Genomic DNA, 16,192 nt, shown 5'->3' on the forward strand with positions numbered 1-16,192 from the left:
TTTTCCAAAATTTAGTGGGTGCGGCTTATATACCAGTGCGCTCAATAGACCGAACTTTATGGTACTTTAATATTGCTGAATCTCATGCAGAGACAAACCAAAGAGCTTCACACCAGTTATTCACATAGACACATAAGTCAAAGGGATGAAGGACAAAACTTATGAATTGTACATAGAAAGCTAGAGAGAGTTTTAGTTTTTCAAGGAGCTTAGTAGGTATTTACGTGGCGATAGCCTTGAGATGGTCTTAGTGGTCGGCGAGGCTCTAAGCACCATACTTTGATTTTTTTTTTTCAAGGAGGTGTCACTACATTGGGAAAAATCCATAAACTCTTCGCCATACCTGCTTGGCAAATACCTGACCAGCAGCATAACACACCGTGCCTGCCTAGTCATGCCTTGGGTGTACCAGGTTCACAGGGAATAGTGTGTGTGTGTGTGTGGGGGGGGGGGTAGTACATAAAAAGGTACATACATAAATCATACAGGCATGCACTCAAGGCATGTGGAGTGATAGCCTAGAGGTAACGTGTCCACCAAAAGGAAGCGAGAGAATCTGAGCGTGCTGGTTCCAATCACGGCTCAGCTGCCGATATTTTCTCCCCCTCCACTAGACCTTGAGTGGTGGTCTGGACGCTAGTCATTCGGATGAGACGATAAACAGAGGTCCCGTGTGCAGCATGCGCTTAGCGCACGTAAAAGAACCCACGGCAACAAAAGGGTTGTTCCTGGCACAATTCTGTAGAAAAATCTACTTCGATAGGAAAAACAACTAAAACTGCACGCAGGAAAAAATACAGAAAAATGGGTGGCGCTGTAGTGTAGCGACGCGCTCTCCCTGGGGAGAGCAGCCTGAATTTCACACAGAGAAATCTGTTGTGATAAAAAGAAATACACATACAAATACAAATGGATTTGTCAGAACGCAGTGATGCCTCCTGGAGAAACAGTGGGTTCACACATGCAAATCTAAATGCTTCTTTTCAATAATCTGTCTCTCTGGGAGGGACGCTCACTCAGTCTGGCTCCGCGACTAAGCCATTATTGTCGTTAGTAGGGGACTTAGTAGGTGGTGTCCTAAGTACGTTAAAACAGAAAAATGGGTGGCGCTGTAGTGTAGCGAGGCGCTCTCCCTGGGGAGAGCAGCCCGAATTTCACACAGAGAAATCTGTTGTGATAAAAAGAAATACACATACAAATACAAATGGATTTGTCAGAACGCAGTGACGCCTCCTGGAGAAAACGGAAACTGAAACAGTGGGTTCACACATGCAAATCCAAATGCTTCTTCGCTCCGCGACTAAGCCATTATTGTCGTTAGTAGGGGGCTTAGTAGGTGGTGTCCTAAGTACGTTAAAACAGAACAGGCACCACTGAACACCACCGAAGTGACTCAGCAGCAGTGCGGGGTCTCCTCTGGTGTGTGGCCTCCTGGCGACCTAACATCGATGGTTCCCTGTGGACTGCCGACGCTGGAACTGTGACGGACGAACCCGGGTGTGGCCGTGTATGGGGGAATCTAAATGAGTGGCGTGGGAGTAATGCCACTGAAACGGCGCAGATGATGGGGCAGCAAAAAAAAAAAAAAAAAAAATCCGTCTCTCTAATCCTCCATTTCTTGATTTTGTGCAGATATCGATGACTTCTTCTTGCATCCAGAGAACACGACTGCGTCAGTCGGCTCTGAGGCGGTGCTGACGTGTGTCACGGGACGCAGCGCCCCCTATCCCTCGGTCTACTGGGAGATGGACGGTGTGCGCATGGAGAACGCCAAAACGTTGACCGCCTCGTTCGGGGAGTTTGACAAGCTGGGGCTTTCGGAGCAGATCTCCATGAAACTGACGTACCGTGTTGTTGATCAGGATCCCAGGTCTGTGCGCTGTGTCGCCCGAAACCCGTTGTCCGCGGAAACGGTTGAAAGTCTGGCTGCTGTTATAACTCCTGAAGGTAAAAGAGGGTTGTTGTTGCTGCGTTGTTCTTTCTGCGTTGTTCTTGCATGTGCGTTGTTCTTGCTGTTGAAAGTTTGTGAGTGTGTCCTAATGTGTTGGTGTTTTCGTGTCGTTGGTTGTGTTTGTTTTGTTGTTGTTTTTTATGTTCACCTGGGTTTGTATTGGTGTGTATGTTTGTTTGGCTTGGTGTTTTGAAGTTGTGTGTGTGTGTGTGTGTGTGTGTGTGTCTTTGTGTGGAGTTGTGTTTCACTATTAGTCTCTCTTCGTTACATTGTCTGTGCATGTATTTGTTTATGTATTTGTTTATATTGCTAGTGGATAACTACTGCATTATTAAAAACAAGAACAACAGATACAAATACAAAAGTACTTTACTTACTTCTTGGAGGAGAAACAGATACAAATACAAAAGTACTTTACTTACTACTTGGAGGGGAATTTGTGTTACCGGTTACGGTTATTCTGTTGCAGCTGTGGACGTGGAACCACAAATCTTAACGACACTCCCAGCGCAGGTCATCGCCAGGAGGTTTCAGAGACTGACGCTTGACTGTCATGCCATCGGCTATCCTCCGCCTTCTGTTTCTTGGTTCAAAGACGATGACTACGTCGATGATTCAAGGGTCTCCATTCTCCCCAACAAAACCCTGGTTTTCGCTGAAGTGGAAGAAGAGGATGCTGGGAATTATCGCTGCGAAGCCGGGAACCGAGTCGGGACTGTTCAGTCGGATTCTGCAACTCTCATCGTGGCCTGTGAGTTCATGGCACAGCAGGGTACAGGCTCAATAGCCGAGTGGTTAGAGTATTAGATTTTTTCTGTCTCTGGACCTTGCAATTGGAATGAACTTCCTCTTTCGCTTCATCAAGTCTCCACACTCAGCTCTTTCAAGTCTGGCCTTAAAACCCACCTCTTCCCAAAATAGCCTCCCTTCCCTGCCTCTTCCTTGTCTTTAGTTTCTCCAGTTTTAGAGTTATGCGTGCGTGAGAATGGTGCGAAAGCGCTTAGATTTGTCTATGCACAAGATTCAGCGCTATATAAGTACCATTATTATTATTATTTATTATTATAGATTTTCATTCCCTGAAAACAGAGTGTGGCTGCATACATATCAGGGTAAAAATGCTCCGTGCATGGAAAAGCCCACTGGTACACGTATACGAGTGAATGTGTGCTGCACATGGGACCTCGGTTTATCGTCTCATTCGAAAAAACTAGATGCTCAGTTTGATTTTCCGTTCAAACTGGGCAGAAAGGGGGAGGAGAGTGGGATTCGAACCCACACCCTCTCTGGCAGATGAGCGTCTTAACTATTTTGCCACTTTCCTTCTTCTTGCCAATATTTTGAAAATAGTGTGTGTGAGGGACATGTGTGGGTATGTGTTCATCATCAGGAACTTATTTAAATAGAATTAATGCAGCATGCTTTTTGACTCACTTGTGTAAACAAAGTGAGTCTATGTTTTAAACCGGTGTTCGGTTGTCTGTGTGTGTGTGTCCGTGTGTCTGTGTGTCCGTGGTAAATTTTAACATTGACAATTTCTCTGTAAATACTTTGTCAGTTGACACCAAATTTGGCATAAAAATAGGAAAAATTCAGTTCTTTTCAGTCATCTTGTTTAAAACAATATTGCACCTCTGGGATGGGCACAAAAAACAAAAAACAAAAAAAAGAAGCCTAATTATATGCAAACTGCATTTACTGTTATATTTATATTTTTTGTATTCTCTAAACTTGGCACTTTGACCTCTTATTCTGACACAACAACAAGAGGAGTCATTATTTTAATTTTTTGTTCAAACAGGAACTTCTTTTGCTAAGCATGGAATTTTTATTTATTTTGCAAACGTTTTGGTGCAGATAGTGAAGAAGGGAAATTACTCTGTAATTAATGCTAGGGGACGTAATTTATCACAAGTGAGTCTTGAAGGCCTTGCCTCTCTTGTTTTTATGATGATAGTGATGATGGTAATAATGATGATAACAACTTCTCTCCCACCTTAAAATTAATGTGGCATGTTTTGTTATTACAATGGTGAGATGATATTGATGATGACAATGTCTGTTCGACCATATATTTGATATTAAATGCCTTGTTATCATTATGATGATAATGATGATAATAACAGTGATGACAATTTCTCGTCCCCCATTGAATTAATGTAGCATGCTTTACTTTGTTATCATAATGATGATGATGATGATGATGATACTGATGATGACACCATTTCTGTCCGACCACAGATTTAACATCACATGCTCTTTTATCATTAAGCTGATGATGATGACGACGATGATGATGATGATAAATGATGACGACGATCTCTGTCACACCAGTCCTCAACATCAGTTTCCCGGAAGAGCCCGCCGACACGACGGCCATGGCGGGCCACCCAGCCACGCTCTTCTGCACACCACCCCACAGCGTCCCTCCGGCCTCTGTCGTGTGGTACAAGGATTACGCCCCCTTCGTGCCTCGCTCGGGCAGGTTCGCCGCCACCGTCGTCGCCGATGGCGCCGGGAGGAACCTCCACTTCGTGTCGGTGCAGGAGGGGGACGAGGGGGTGTATTACTGCGTCGCCAGTAACAACCACTTCGTCCCCGCCAGTAGGACTTCCGTCCTGGCTCATCTGACTGTGGAAGGTGGGTGGGATGGGGGCTTTGGAGGGCGGGTGGGTTGGAGTGCATGTGAGGGTTGTGTGTGAGGTTTTTGGGTGGGGGTTGAAATTTCAGCATGTGGGGTGTGTGGGTGCGGGGAGGAGTGTGGGGGGGGGGAGGGATGGGGCGACATGGAGGGTGAGGATGATGGTGATGAGTGAAGAGCAGAACGACAGTAATGCTGCTGCTTCTACTGCTGTCGCTGCTTTTTGCTACTACTACCGCTGCTGTGCTTACCATCTCTACTGCTGTTGCTGCTGCTACCACCTCTGCTACTGCTGCTGCTGCTACCACCTCTACTGCTGCTGCTGCTGCTACCACCTCTACTGCTGCTGTTACTCATACCATCTCTACTGCTGCTGTTACTACAGCCTCTACTGCTGCTGTTACTCATACCATCTCTACTGCTGCTGTGACTACCACCTCTACTGCTGCTGCTACTCTTACCATCTCTACTGCTGCTGTTACTACCACCTCTACTGCTGCTGCTGCTCTTACCATCTCTACTGCTGCTGTTACTACCATCTCTACTGCTGTTGCTGCTCTTACCACCTGTACTGCTGCTACCGTGTTAAAGATTATTTACTTGCTTGCTTGCCAACTTACTTATTTAATGATTGTTTTGTTTTCTCACTGACTGACTGACTATAAGATTCTTTACCTACTTACTGACTAGATCGACTTACCAACCATTCAACTGACTGACCTACCTACCCACCTTTTTGTCTGTCTATGTACTTACTTACATAGATATTTTTCACTTACTTCCTGACTTACTCATTTTGTGCCATGTGGCACTCAAGTCGGCCACCAGAAATTTCCATCGCTGCCTCACAATAGTTTTGGGTCTCTGTACGTCTGGTTTTGGTTTCTGTGACAGTTTTCAGTTTTCAGTTTCAGTAGCTCAAGGAGGCGTCACTGCGTTCGGACAAATCCATATACGCTACACCACATCTGCCTGACCAGCAGCGTAACCCAACGCGCTTAGTCAGGCCTTGAGAGAAAAAAAAAAAGAAAAAAAAGTTGAATAAATAATAGATAATCTTACATAAATAAATAAATAATAATTATGATATGAAAAAAAAGGTAGTAGTAATGATATTAATAATAAAATAATAATAATAATAATAATAATAATAATAATGATAAATAGATAAATAAATAAGACAACAATGATGATAAATAAACAAATAAATGTAAAACATGAAGACACACATTCACACATACACCCACACATGCATAACAGATATGCACCAAACATGCAGTTTCACAGATATGAAAGCACAAATACATATAAACGTACATGAGCTCCAACACACACACACACACACACACACACACACACACACACCACACATTACCCTGCACCTCCTCTACCCCCCTCCTCCACACACTCATTTCTAGTCTATGTATCGCAGCTTCCACGGCACACACACACACACACACACACACAGTGACAGTGGTAATTGCTTTCAGGTGATCACAGTGGTAAATGACTTTCAGGTGCCCCAGTGATCACAGTGGTAATTGATTTTCAGGTGCCCCGGTAATCACAGAGCCCCCTATGAACACTAAGGTGATGAAGGGGACACTACTGGGACTGAGGTGCATGGTGGACCTGTCCACCGTCAGGTCCGTCTTCTGGAGTTTCCGTGGCGACAGGATTCAGACGTCCTCCACTGTGTTCATCACGTTAGTGCGGACTTTTTGTTTGTTATTCGTGTTTTTTTTTTTCTTTTTTCTCTGTGTGTGGTGAGTGGCTTGTGTTGGATGGATTTATGTTTTCGTTGGTTGGTTCTTGTTTGTAAAGAGTCTGAGTGTGTTATCGTCACCTTATTTTGGTTTCTGTGTTTCTGCTTGTGTGTGTGTGTGTGTGTGTGTGTGTGTGTGTGTGTGTGTGTGTTTGTATGTATGTGTGTTTGTATGTATGTGTGTGTTTGTGTGTGTGTGCATGTGTGTGTGTGTGTATATGTATGTGTGTGTGTGTGTGTGGATGTGTGTGTTTGTATGTATGTATGTGTGCGTGCTTAAGGATAATGCGTCTGCCTAGGAATTGAGAGAATCTGAGCGTACTGGTTTGAATCACGGCACAGTCGCCAGTATTTTCTCCCCCTCCACTAGACCTTGAGTGGTGGTCTGGACGCTAGTCATTCAGATGAGACGATAAACCGAGGTCCCGTGTGCAGCAAGCACTTAACGCACATAAAAGAACCCACGGCAACAAAAGGGTTGTCCCTGGCTAATTTCTTTAGAAAAATCCACTTCGATAGGAAAACAACTAAAAACACTGCATGCATGAAAAAATACAAAAGAATGGGTGGTGCTGTCAGTGTAGCGACATGCTGTCCATGGAGAGAGCAGCCTGAATTCCGCACAGAGAAATCTGTTGTGATAAAAATTAGTAATGCAATACAATACAATACAATACAATAATAAACTTTGATTTTTATTGCATTTTTTGAAGAACTACTCACTCACTCACTCACTCATTCCCTCAACCGCTGGAGTCGTTGTGGGGACATGAGAAAGATGTCATAGCTCGCCACGCCGTTCTGTTGGCAGCTGTCGTGAGGAGATCTGGCATCATCATTTTGGTCCATTCCTTGACGTTGTCCGACCAGGTCTTTCTCTGCCGCCCCCGTCTGCGCCCTCCCTCTACAGTCCCTTTGCAGGATGGTTTTGAAGAGGGTGTTATGTCGTATGACACTATATGTTGACACTAACCCTTCCTTTCCTTCAGTTTAGTTTATTTTTGTATCACTTCTGGCCCAAGTCACAGGAAGTTTTGTTTTTGCTTCTTTTTTTTTTAAACAGACTTTGTTCCACACACCTTTAAAGCATTAAGGAATGACTCTAGTACAAGATACTGACAAAAGATGAATAAATTAAGATACTGGTACATCTTCAAAACATACTGGAAAGTGCTGATTGACAAAATGCTGACAAAAAAAAAAAATGAATACGCTTAATAGCCAAAAAAAGTGTAAGACGAGAGAGAGCGTAAACCTGACAAGATGACGTGGAGAGCCTTGGCCAAAGGAATGATTCAGCGCTTATAGCTTTTAGAGGCGTTTGATTGGCTGAGAGCGGACCGGGCAGGACGGCTCGTCTTTTCACTGTTAGCCGCGCGAAATTTGGCCAAGCAGAGCAAACTGATAGGCCTAGTTTGCATCAGTTTGACATGGTAAGTATATGTAACACCAAACATGAAGTATAATACAAACTCTTCCTTTCTGCTTCTTCTTCTGTGTTCTTGGGCTGTGACTCACATATTCACTCGTATATGTTGGTGGGATTTTACTTGTTTGACCATTTTTTCCTCCGCCATGTAGACAGCCATACTCTGTTTTCGGGGGTGTGCATGCTGGGTATGTTCTTGTTTCCATAACCCACCGAACGCTGACATGGATTACAGGATCTTTAACATGCGTATTTGATCTTCTGCTTGCATATACACATGAAGGGGGTTCAGGCACTAGCAGGTCTGCACATATGTTGACCTGGGAGATCGTAAAAATCTCCACCCTATACCCACCTGGCGCCGTCACTGTGATTCGAACCCGAGACCCTCAGATTGAAAGTCCAACGCTTTAACCACTCGGCTATTGCGCCCGTCATTCATGCATTGATGTTTGATGTTGTACAGGAACTACGGGCAGGAGCTGTGGATCAGCAACGTGGGCAAGTCGTGGGAAGGGGAGTACACCTGCACCGCTGAGAATGATTACGGACAGAAGACCGCATCTGCCATCGTCACTGTCATAGGTGAGCAACACAACAACGACAAAAAAGAAAAAAAAACTGCATGGCTTGATGTTTAAAGCTTTTAAGGTGTTTTCTCCAAAAGGAAGAAAAACACATGTATATATCTGCTTTCATGGATGTGTAAGTATTGGCTTGGAGTGTGTGTGTGTGTGTGTGTGTGTGTGTGTGTGTGTGTGTGTGTGTGTGTGTGTACTCTGTCAATGACTCATTTCATTTATCTTGCAAAGAAGTCTTTGATTACAGTGACCTGTGTCGTCAGTTTTTGTAACCATCATTTTTTCCCCTGCTTGTTGATGTTTTGACCTTCCATCCTTGGAATGACCTTAATTATTTGTTGATTATGTTGCCACTAATGGGGGGATCTGCAGGAACAAACACTAATTCTATCCCTTAAAAAAAACGCAAGAGACAAATCCTTCAAGACTCACTTGTGCTTCTCGTTTTATCCAGTCAAGGAATCATGAGAAGAAAAAAAAGAGATTTAAAAAATCATTGAAAAGTGCTCTGTATTAAATTTGATATATAAACAGCTTGGGAGGAAAAAAAAAAAAGGTATGCGAGAGGGGTCGAACCATGCATGTTCAGTTCTGAAGCAAGCAGACTAATTTCTGCCCCAAATACTGTACCTGTACCTGTACCTATTGTTGAGAGAACCCAAGGTAGAGGGCCCTTACGATTGTGATTGTGCCACAATTTTAGCTTGATTGGCCAAATGAGCTAAGCAAGTGTGTGACCTGATACAAGTCTTCATTAGATACAAAACATGAGTGTCAAAGAATCGATAGACAGACTGAAATACGAAAAAACTTAGCCATATGAAGAGCACTGGATCAGGAGTCAAGATGGCTGCCGGAAAAAGAGGAAGCGAGTCAGGGATAGAGGGGAGGTAACCTACTTCCGGGAGGTCATCGGCCATAGCTACTTTAATTTTCTCTGCATAGGTGGATAGTAGTTTGCACAGGACAGGAATCAGACTCCCTGCCGGAGTCTGCACTATTGGGTCACGGTAAGTATGTTAGATAAACGTAATTTTAGGGAAAAAAAATTCCTTTTTCTTGGTTGGTTCCTGCTACAACAACAACAGAAAAGTGACTTGGTGATTGTGTCCCTGTGCTAAGGAGCTACTACAACAACAACAGAAAAGTCACTTGGTGATTGTGTCCCTGTGCTAAGGAGCTACTACAACAACAACAGAAAAGTCACTTGGTGATTGTGTCCCTGTGCTAAGGAGCTACTACAACAACAGCAGAAAAGTCTCTTGGTGATTGTGTCCCTGTGCTAAGGAGCTGCTACAACAACAGCAGAAAAGTCACTTGGTGATTGTGTCCCTGTGCTAAGGAGCTGCTACAACAACAGCAGAAAAGTCACTTGGTGATTGTGTCCCTGTGCTAAGGAGCTGCTACAACAACAGCAGAAAAGTCACTTGGTGATTGGGTCCCTCAGCTAAGGAGCTGCTACAACAACAGAAAAGTCACTTGGTGATTGTGTCCCAGAGCTAAGGAGCTGCTACAACAACAGCAGAAAAGTCTCTTGGTGATTGTGTCCCTGTGCTAAGGAGCTGCTACAACAACAGCAGAAAAGTCACTTGGTGATTGTGTCCCTGTGCTAAGGAGCTGCTACAACAACAGCAGAAAAGTCACTTGGTGATTGTGTCCCTGTGCTAAGGAGCTGCTACAACAACAGCAGAAAAGTCACTTGGTGATTGTGTCCCTGTGCTAAGGAGCTGCTACAACAACAGCAGAAAAGTCACTTGGTGATTGTGTCCCTGTGCTAAGGAGCTGCTACAACAACAGAAAAGTCACTTGGTGATTGTGTCCCAGAGCTAAGGAGCTGCTACAACAACAGAAAAGTCTCTTGGTGATTGTGTCCCTGAGCTAAGGAGCTGCTACAACAACAGCAGAAAAGTCACTTGGTGATTGTGTCCCTGAGCTAAGGAGCTGCTACAACAACAACAACAGAAAAGTCTCTTGGTGATTGTGTCCCAGAGCTAAGGAGCTGCTACAACAACAACAGAAAAGTCACTTGGTGATTGTGTCCCTGTGCCAAGGAGGCAGGGCACAGTATAAGTAATAATAATAATAATAAATAATAATAATGGTATTTATATAGCGCTAGATCTTGTGCAGAGACAAATCAAAGCGCTTTCGCACCAGTCATTCACACGCATGCATAACTCTAAAACTGTAGAAACTAAAGACAAGGAAGGGCAGGCAAGGGAGGCTATTTTGGGAAGAGGTGGGTTTTAAGGCCAGACTTGAAAGTGCTGAGTGTGGAGACTTGACGAAGCGAAAAAGGAAGTTCATTCCATTCGCAAGGTCCAGAAACAGAGAAAGAATGGCGGCCAACAGTCGAGTGTTTGAATCTGGGTATGCGTAAACAGAGTGGATCCAAAGCTGATTGTAGTGAGCGAGATGGAGTGTAGAGGTGAAGGCAGCCACAGAGATAGGAAGGGGCAGTTTTGTGAATGCATCTGTAACATAGAGTGCTGATCTTGTACTTTATTCGGTGTGAGACAGGGTAAACTTTAAAATTTTTTTAATTTTTTATTGATAATGAGGGAATTGATTGAGTTTAACTTCTTAAACTGAAAGATGGATGGGAGTGAATAATTGATGAGATCATCGTTTGAATAAATGGAAGGTGGACTTGTGTTGCACAAGGTGTTGCATGAAATGAACCACAGAATGAACCATTGAATTTGGGGCATGGAAAATGGAAAAAAAACAAAACAAAATAAACGGATAAATTGAGTAGGTGCTCCTTGCACCTTGCCCGGCTTTGTGACTTTGCGATTATTGGCTGCCTTCACCTCTACACTCCATCTCGCTTTCTACGATCAGCTTCGGATCCGCTCTGTTTACGCATACCCAGATTCAAACACTCTGCTGTTGGCCGCCTTTCTTTCTCTGTCTCTGGACCTTGTAATTGGAATGAACTTCCTCTTTCACTTCGTCAGGTCTCCACACTCAGCTCTTTCAAGTCTGGCCTTAAAACCCACCTCTTCCCAAAATAGCCTCCCTTCCCTGCCTCTTCCTTGTCTTCATTTTTTTTTCTCCCAGTTTTAGAGTTATGCATGCGTGTGAATGACTGGTGCGAAAGTGCTTTGATTTGTCTCTGCACAAGATTCAGTGCTATATAAATATAATAATTATTATTGTCATCAGTAGGCAGTGTTCTGTGTGTCGAACCAGAACTTCCACTGACGAACACCGCTGAAGTGACCTGGAAGCAGTGCAGGGTCTCCTTTTGAGTGTTGCATTCTGGCACCCTGACATTTAAAACTTCCTGTGGAATTTTAGCTCTGAGGCAGGCGTGCCTGTGTATGGTGTGTGGGAGTAACACCACTGAAAAGGTGCTTGAGATGAAGCAGCCCCAAAAAATGTTTTTATAAGATAAAGTATTTTCCATTGTTGTTAAATCTTTTACTCTCCTGGAGCCAGTTGCATTGCTCGGACAGAAGAGCCTAGTATGGTCGTAACCCGCTACTACTAAGTGGAACTGACCAATGGCGTAGTTTGGTCAGCGTAGGCATTTAGTCGTGTGTAACTTTCAGTTTCAGTTTCAGTAGCTCAAGGAGGCGTCACTGCGTTCGGACAAATCCATATACCTTACACCACATCTGCCAAGCAGATGCCTGACCAGCAGCGTAACCCAACGCGCTTAGTCAGGCCTTGAGGGAAAAAAAAAAAAAAAAAATATAGATAAGCTTACATAAATAAATAAATAATAATTATGATATAAAAAAAAAGGTAGTAGTAATGAAAATAATAATAAAATAATGATAATAATGATAATAATAATAATAAATAAATAGATAAATAAATAAGACAGCAATGATGATAAATAAGCAAATAAATGTAAGACATGAAGACACACATTCACACATACACCCACACATGCATAACAGATATGCACCAAACACGCAGTTTCACAGATATGAAAGCACAGTCAAATACATATAAACGTACATGAGCTCCAACACACACACACACACACACACACACACACACACACACACATTACCCTGCACCTCCTCTACCCCCCTCCTCCACACACTCATTTCTAGTCTATGTATCGCAGCTTCCACGGCACAACTTTCAAAAAGTTCGAACCAAGCAGTGCAGCTGGCACCAGGCCTCATTGTTCTTTCATCGATGTGTGTATGTCTTCAGTGCCTCCTGTGGCGCTGCGGGATGTGGGACTGAGGACTGTGACGATCAATTACGCCATTCTGCTGCCTTGCTACATCTACGGGGACCCTCAACCCACCTTCGTGTGGTTCCATGGTAACTTCGCTGTGAATTACACATAGAGTACCGTACGTGACCCATAAGCAGAAAGGCCAGCTGTTACGATTTCACTGTATTTTGTTACGTTTGATCGCAGTTTGTTTTTTGACGTTACGCCATTGTCAAAATTGTTCCAAGTTCAGATGGGCGCAATAGCCGAGTGGTTAAAGCGTTGGACTGTCAATCTAAGGGTCCCGGGTTCGAATCACGGTGACAGTGCCTGGTGGGTAAAGGGTGGAGATTTTTCCGATCTCCCAGGTCAACATATGTGCAGACCTGCTAGTGCCTGAACCCCCTTCATGTGTACATGCAAGCAGAAGATCAAATACGCACGTTAAAGATCCTGTAATCCATGTCAGTGTTAGGTGGGTTATGGAAACAAGAACATACCCAGCATGCACACCCCCAAAAACGGAGTATGGCTGCCTACATGGCGGGGTAAAAACGGTCATACATGTAAAAGCCCACTCGTGTACATACGAGTGAACGCAGAAGAAGAAGAAGAAGTTCCAAGTTCATTTTGGGCTACATAGCATGGTCCCCATGCTTTCCTGTCACGACATCACCCAGACACTCTAGACTTGACAATCACAAGGCCAGAGCAGTCACTGCTTAACCTTGGTCTCACGTGATGATGCTCAGCTGATCACGTACGTGTTTACATTGAAACATCATTGAGTGGACCAATCAGCTTAATCGTTTGCTTTGAACGAGAGAGATTGTTGCTGAATCAAGTTGCGTGTCAGTGGGCTGCTGGGGTTGGGGGTGGGGGGGTACAAAAAGAAGCCTCACCCTCTGTGTGTGTATGATTATTCAGCTTCCTTTTTCTGCTCTGGCCATTATTGCCTTCAGCCTATGTTTCTTTCACACAGTTTGTTTATTTGTTTTCTGCTTTACCAACAACAGATCTGTTGAGTATTGTGTAAATTTTACTGTCGTGCTTTCCAGTTTGTGAGATGTGGTAAGTATGTGTATGAAACAATTTTAGGGGGCGGGGTTGGGTGGGGGGCGGGGGGGGGGGGGGGGGCAATTCCTTTTCTTTTTATTTCTTTTAAATCTTCTTTATAGTTCATTTGGTATTGTAAGTTTTCTCCCTTGCTTTTCCCCACAGACGGCCCATTTGTAAGGGTTTGGAAAAAAATTACAAAAAATACAAAATACTGTGTAAGAAAATGAAACTTTCAGAACTGGTTTATTATGTGTTGAGCTATTACATATATAAAAAAAATCAAATTTCTCATCTTATTTTTACTGTTTTGCCATATGTAGAAAATACTGCCAATTTTTCACCCCGAATCACCATACCCATGCTCGCTTTCTGCATTAAATTCGCTTTCTTCTTCATCATCATCCACCTCTTCAGTGTCCGACCCTTCAGTTTGTAGCATTTCAAGTACTTCGGCAACCCTAAAACATTGCCGTCATAGACTAACCAATCATACTGTTCGATTGTGGAGTGACCCAGAATAGTGCACTCTGCTTGGCTAATCACAAAATCACGTGTACAGCGCATGATGGAATTTTACTTTCGGAGAATGCTATTCCATTCCTTCGTCCGAAACCGAATACGTTTTGTGTAGGAATGCGTGAGCATTCCTTCGTCTGGAAAGAGTTAAACCCAGTCATAACTGTGTTCATTGCTTGAAAAAAGTTGTAAACATTTTCTTCTTCTTCCTGGGTTCCTGATGAATGTGTACAGCCCAGCAGTGCTGTCTGCTGAGCTAACTGAGCACGAAAAGTGGGTGGCCCGCACCTCAGAAATATCTTGGTCTGAAAGGTTAACCCTTTGAGCCCTGACCACCGGTTTACCGGTGGTGGGGAGGGGTGTCATAATGCCTGGCCACCGGTTGAGCGGTGCGTAAACACTTGTGTCGTGTTTTGCTATTGGTTGACTTGTATCGAAGAGCCAATCAGAAAAACCGTAATATTCCGACGCCAGCGAACGCAGTACCAACATTGCTGCGCCCCCTCACTGTGTTTTGTGCATGTGCTTTGGATAAAAAAGATCAATTTCTGCCTTGAAGTGTGCATAGTCTCAACCTGACACGCCTCCTTTGATCAACTGATTCTGCATGCTCAGATTCATTTTCAACATCACTATCTGTAGCAAAATCATCCATTTCGAATTCCACCTCACTATCAGAGTAATCATTGTCATACTCTACTTCCGATAAATCATCAAGCTTATCACTTACTTGCTGCGTTGTGTACAGTTGTTTTCTTGCACGTTTTGTCCCGGATTTCTGCCCTGACGGGCCAGGTTGAGACTCTGCACGCTTCAAGTGTTTACGCACCGCTCAACCGGTGGCCGGGCATTATGTCATTTTTCTCTGCCACTGGTAAAGCGGTGGTCAGGGCTCTAAGGGTTTAATACCAATTATTTGCAAATTTTGGCTCAGGAGCTCAGGCAGAAGGGTTAAAATTGCTTAGGGACTCAGGGCTCAAAGGGTTAAGGCCAGACACAGTCAAATAACTTTTTTTTCTCTCCGACTATATCTCTCTTTTTTTTGTCTGCTAGGTGTATCATCACTTGTGGATCACAAAAAAAGTGTTCTTAGATTTCTGTGAATACCTGTTGCTATGGAAACAAATCAAAATGGCTGCCAAACAATGTATCAAAGAAATCGGGTTTGTGGTCCATGTGGTGCATGCAGACGCTTTTTGTTATGTGGACTTGATACACAATGATATTATCTTCATTTTCACCTGAGATTGTGTTGATTCTTCAATTACCATTTGATTCTGCTCCTCTTTGAATCGCAAATTTCTTTGTTTCTCAAAAAGGGACCTTGGTTTATCATCTTAACCAAAAGGCTTGCACCCAGAGCACCTCTTAAGGTCAAGTTAAGGGGGGAGAATATGAATCCTGGTACATAACTGGACTCAAACCTGCGGACATTCCACATGTTGTGTGTGTTCTGTTTCAGACGGGGTTCTTGTGACGGAAGATGAGCGACACCGACTGCTGCCAACCGGTCTCTACATTGATCCAACCACTGTGGAAGACAGGGGACAGTACTCATGCAGGGGCAACAATTCTGGAGGAACAGCATGGAGTAATGGCACTTTGGACGTAACTGGTGAGGCAGAATATGAAACTTTATGAAAAGGGTACATGGGGGTGCATGCCAGGTATGTTCTTGTTTTCCATAACCCACTGAACGCTGACTACTTCTTCTTCTGCGTTCATGGGCTTCAACTCCCACGTTCACTCGTATATATGTGAGTGGGCTTTTTAAGTGTGTGACCGTTTTTACCCCGCCATGTAGGCAGCCATACTCCACTTTCGGGGGTGCGTATGCTGGGTGTGTTCTTGTTTCCATAACCCACTGAACGCTGACATGGATTACAGAATCTTTAACATGCGTATTTTATCTTCTGCGTGCGTATACACACGAAGGGGGTTCAGGCACTGGCAGGTCTGCACATATGTTGACCTGGGAGATCGTAAAAACTTCCACCCTTTACCCACCAGGCGCCGTCACTGTGATTTGAACCCGGGACCCTCAGATCAAAAGTCCAACGCTTTAAC

At 43.9% G+C, this 16,192-nt stretch overlaps 1 protein-coding gene across 1 annotated transcript in view; it reads left to right on the forward strand.

Annotated features, from left to right (window-relative positions):
• Positions 1-16,192, forward strand: part of LOC143275983 (contactin-1-like) — a 102,697-nt gene that overhangs the window by 17,600 nt on the left and 68,905 nt on the right. The window contains exons 4-10 of the mRNA XM_076580342.1: positions 1,633-1,947; positions 2,421-2,702; positions 4,286-4,591; positions 6,145-6,298; positions 8,253-8,371; positions 12,544-12,657; positions 15,588-15,740. Of these exons, the coding sequence (XP_076436457.1) occupies positions 1,633-1,947; positions 2,421-2,702; positions 4,286-4,591; positions 6,145-6,298; positions 8,253-8,371; positions 12,544-12,657; positions 15,588-15,740 (1,443 nt within the window). The remainder of the gene's footprint in view (positions 1-1,632; positions 1,948-2,420; positions 2,703-4,285; positions 4,592-6,144; positions 6,299-8,252; positions 8,372-12,543; positions 12,658-15,587; positions 15,741-16,192) is intronic.

The sequence above is a fragment of the Babylonia areolata genome, chromosome 31 (assembly GCF_041734735.1).
Source record: "Babylonia areolata isolate BAREFJ2019XMU chromosome 31, ASM4173473v1, whole genome shotgun sequence".
NCBI classification, from domain to species: Eukaryota; Metazoa; Mollusca; class Gastropoda; order Neogastropoda; family Buccinidae; genus Babylonia; species Babylonia areolata.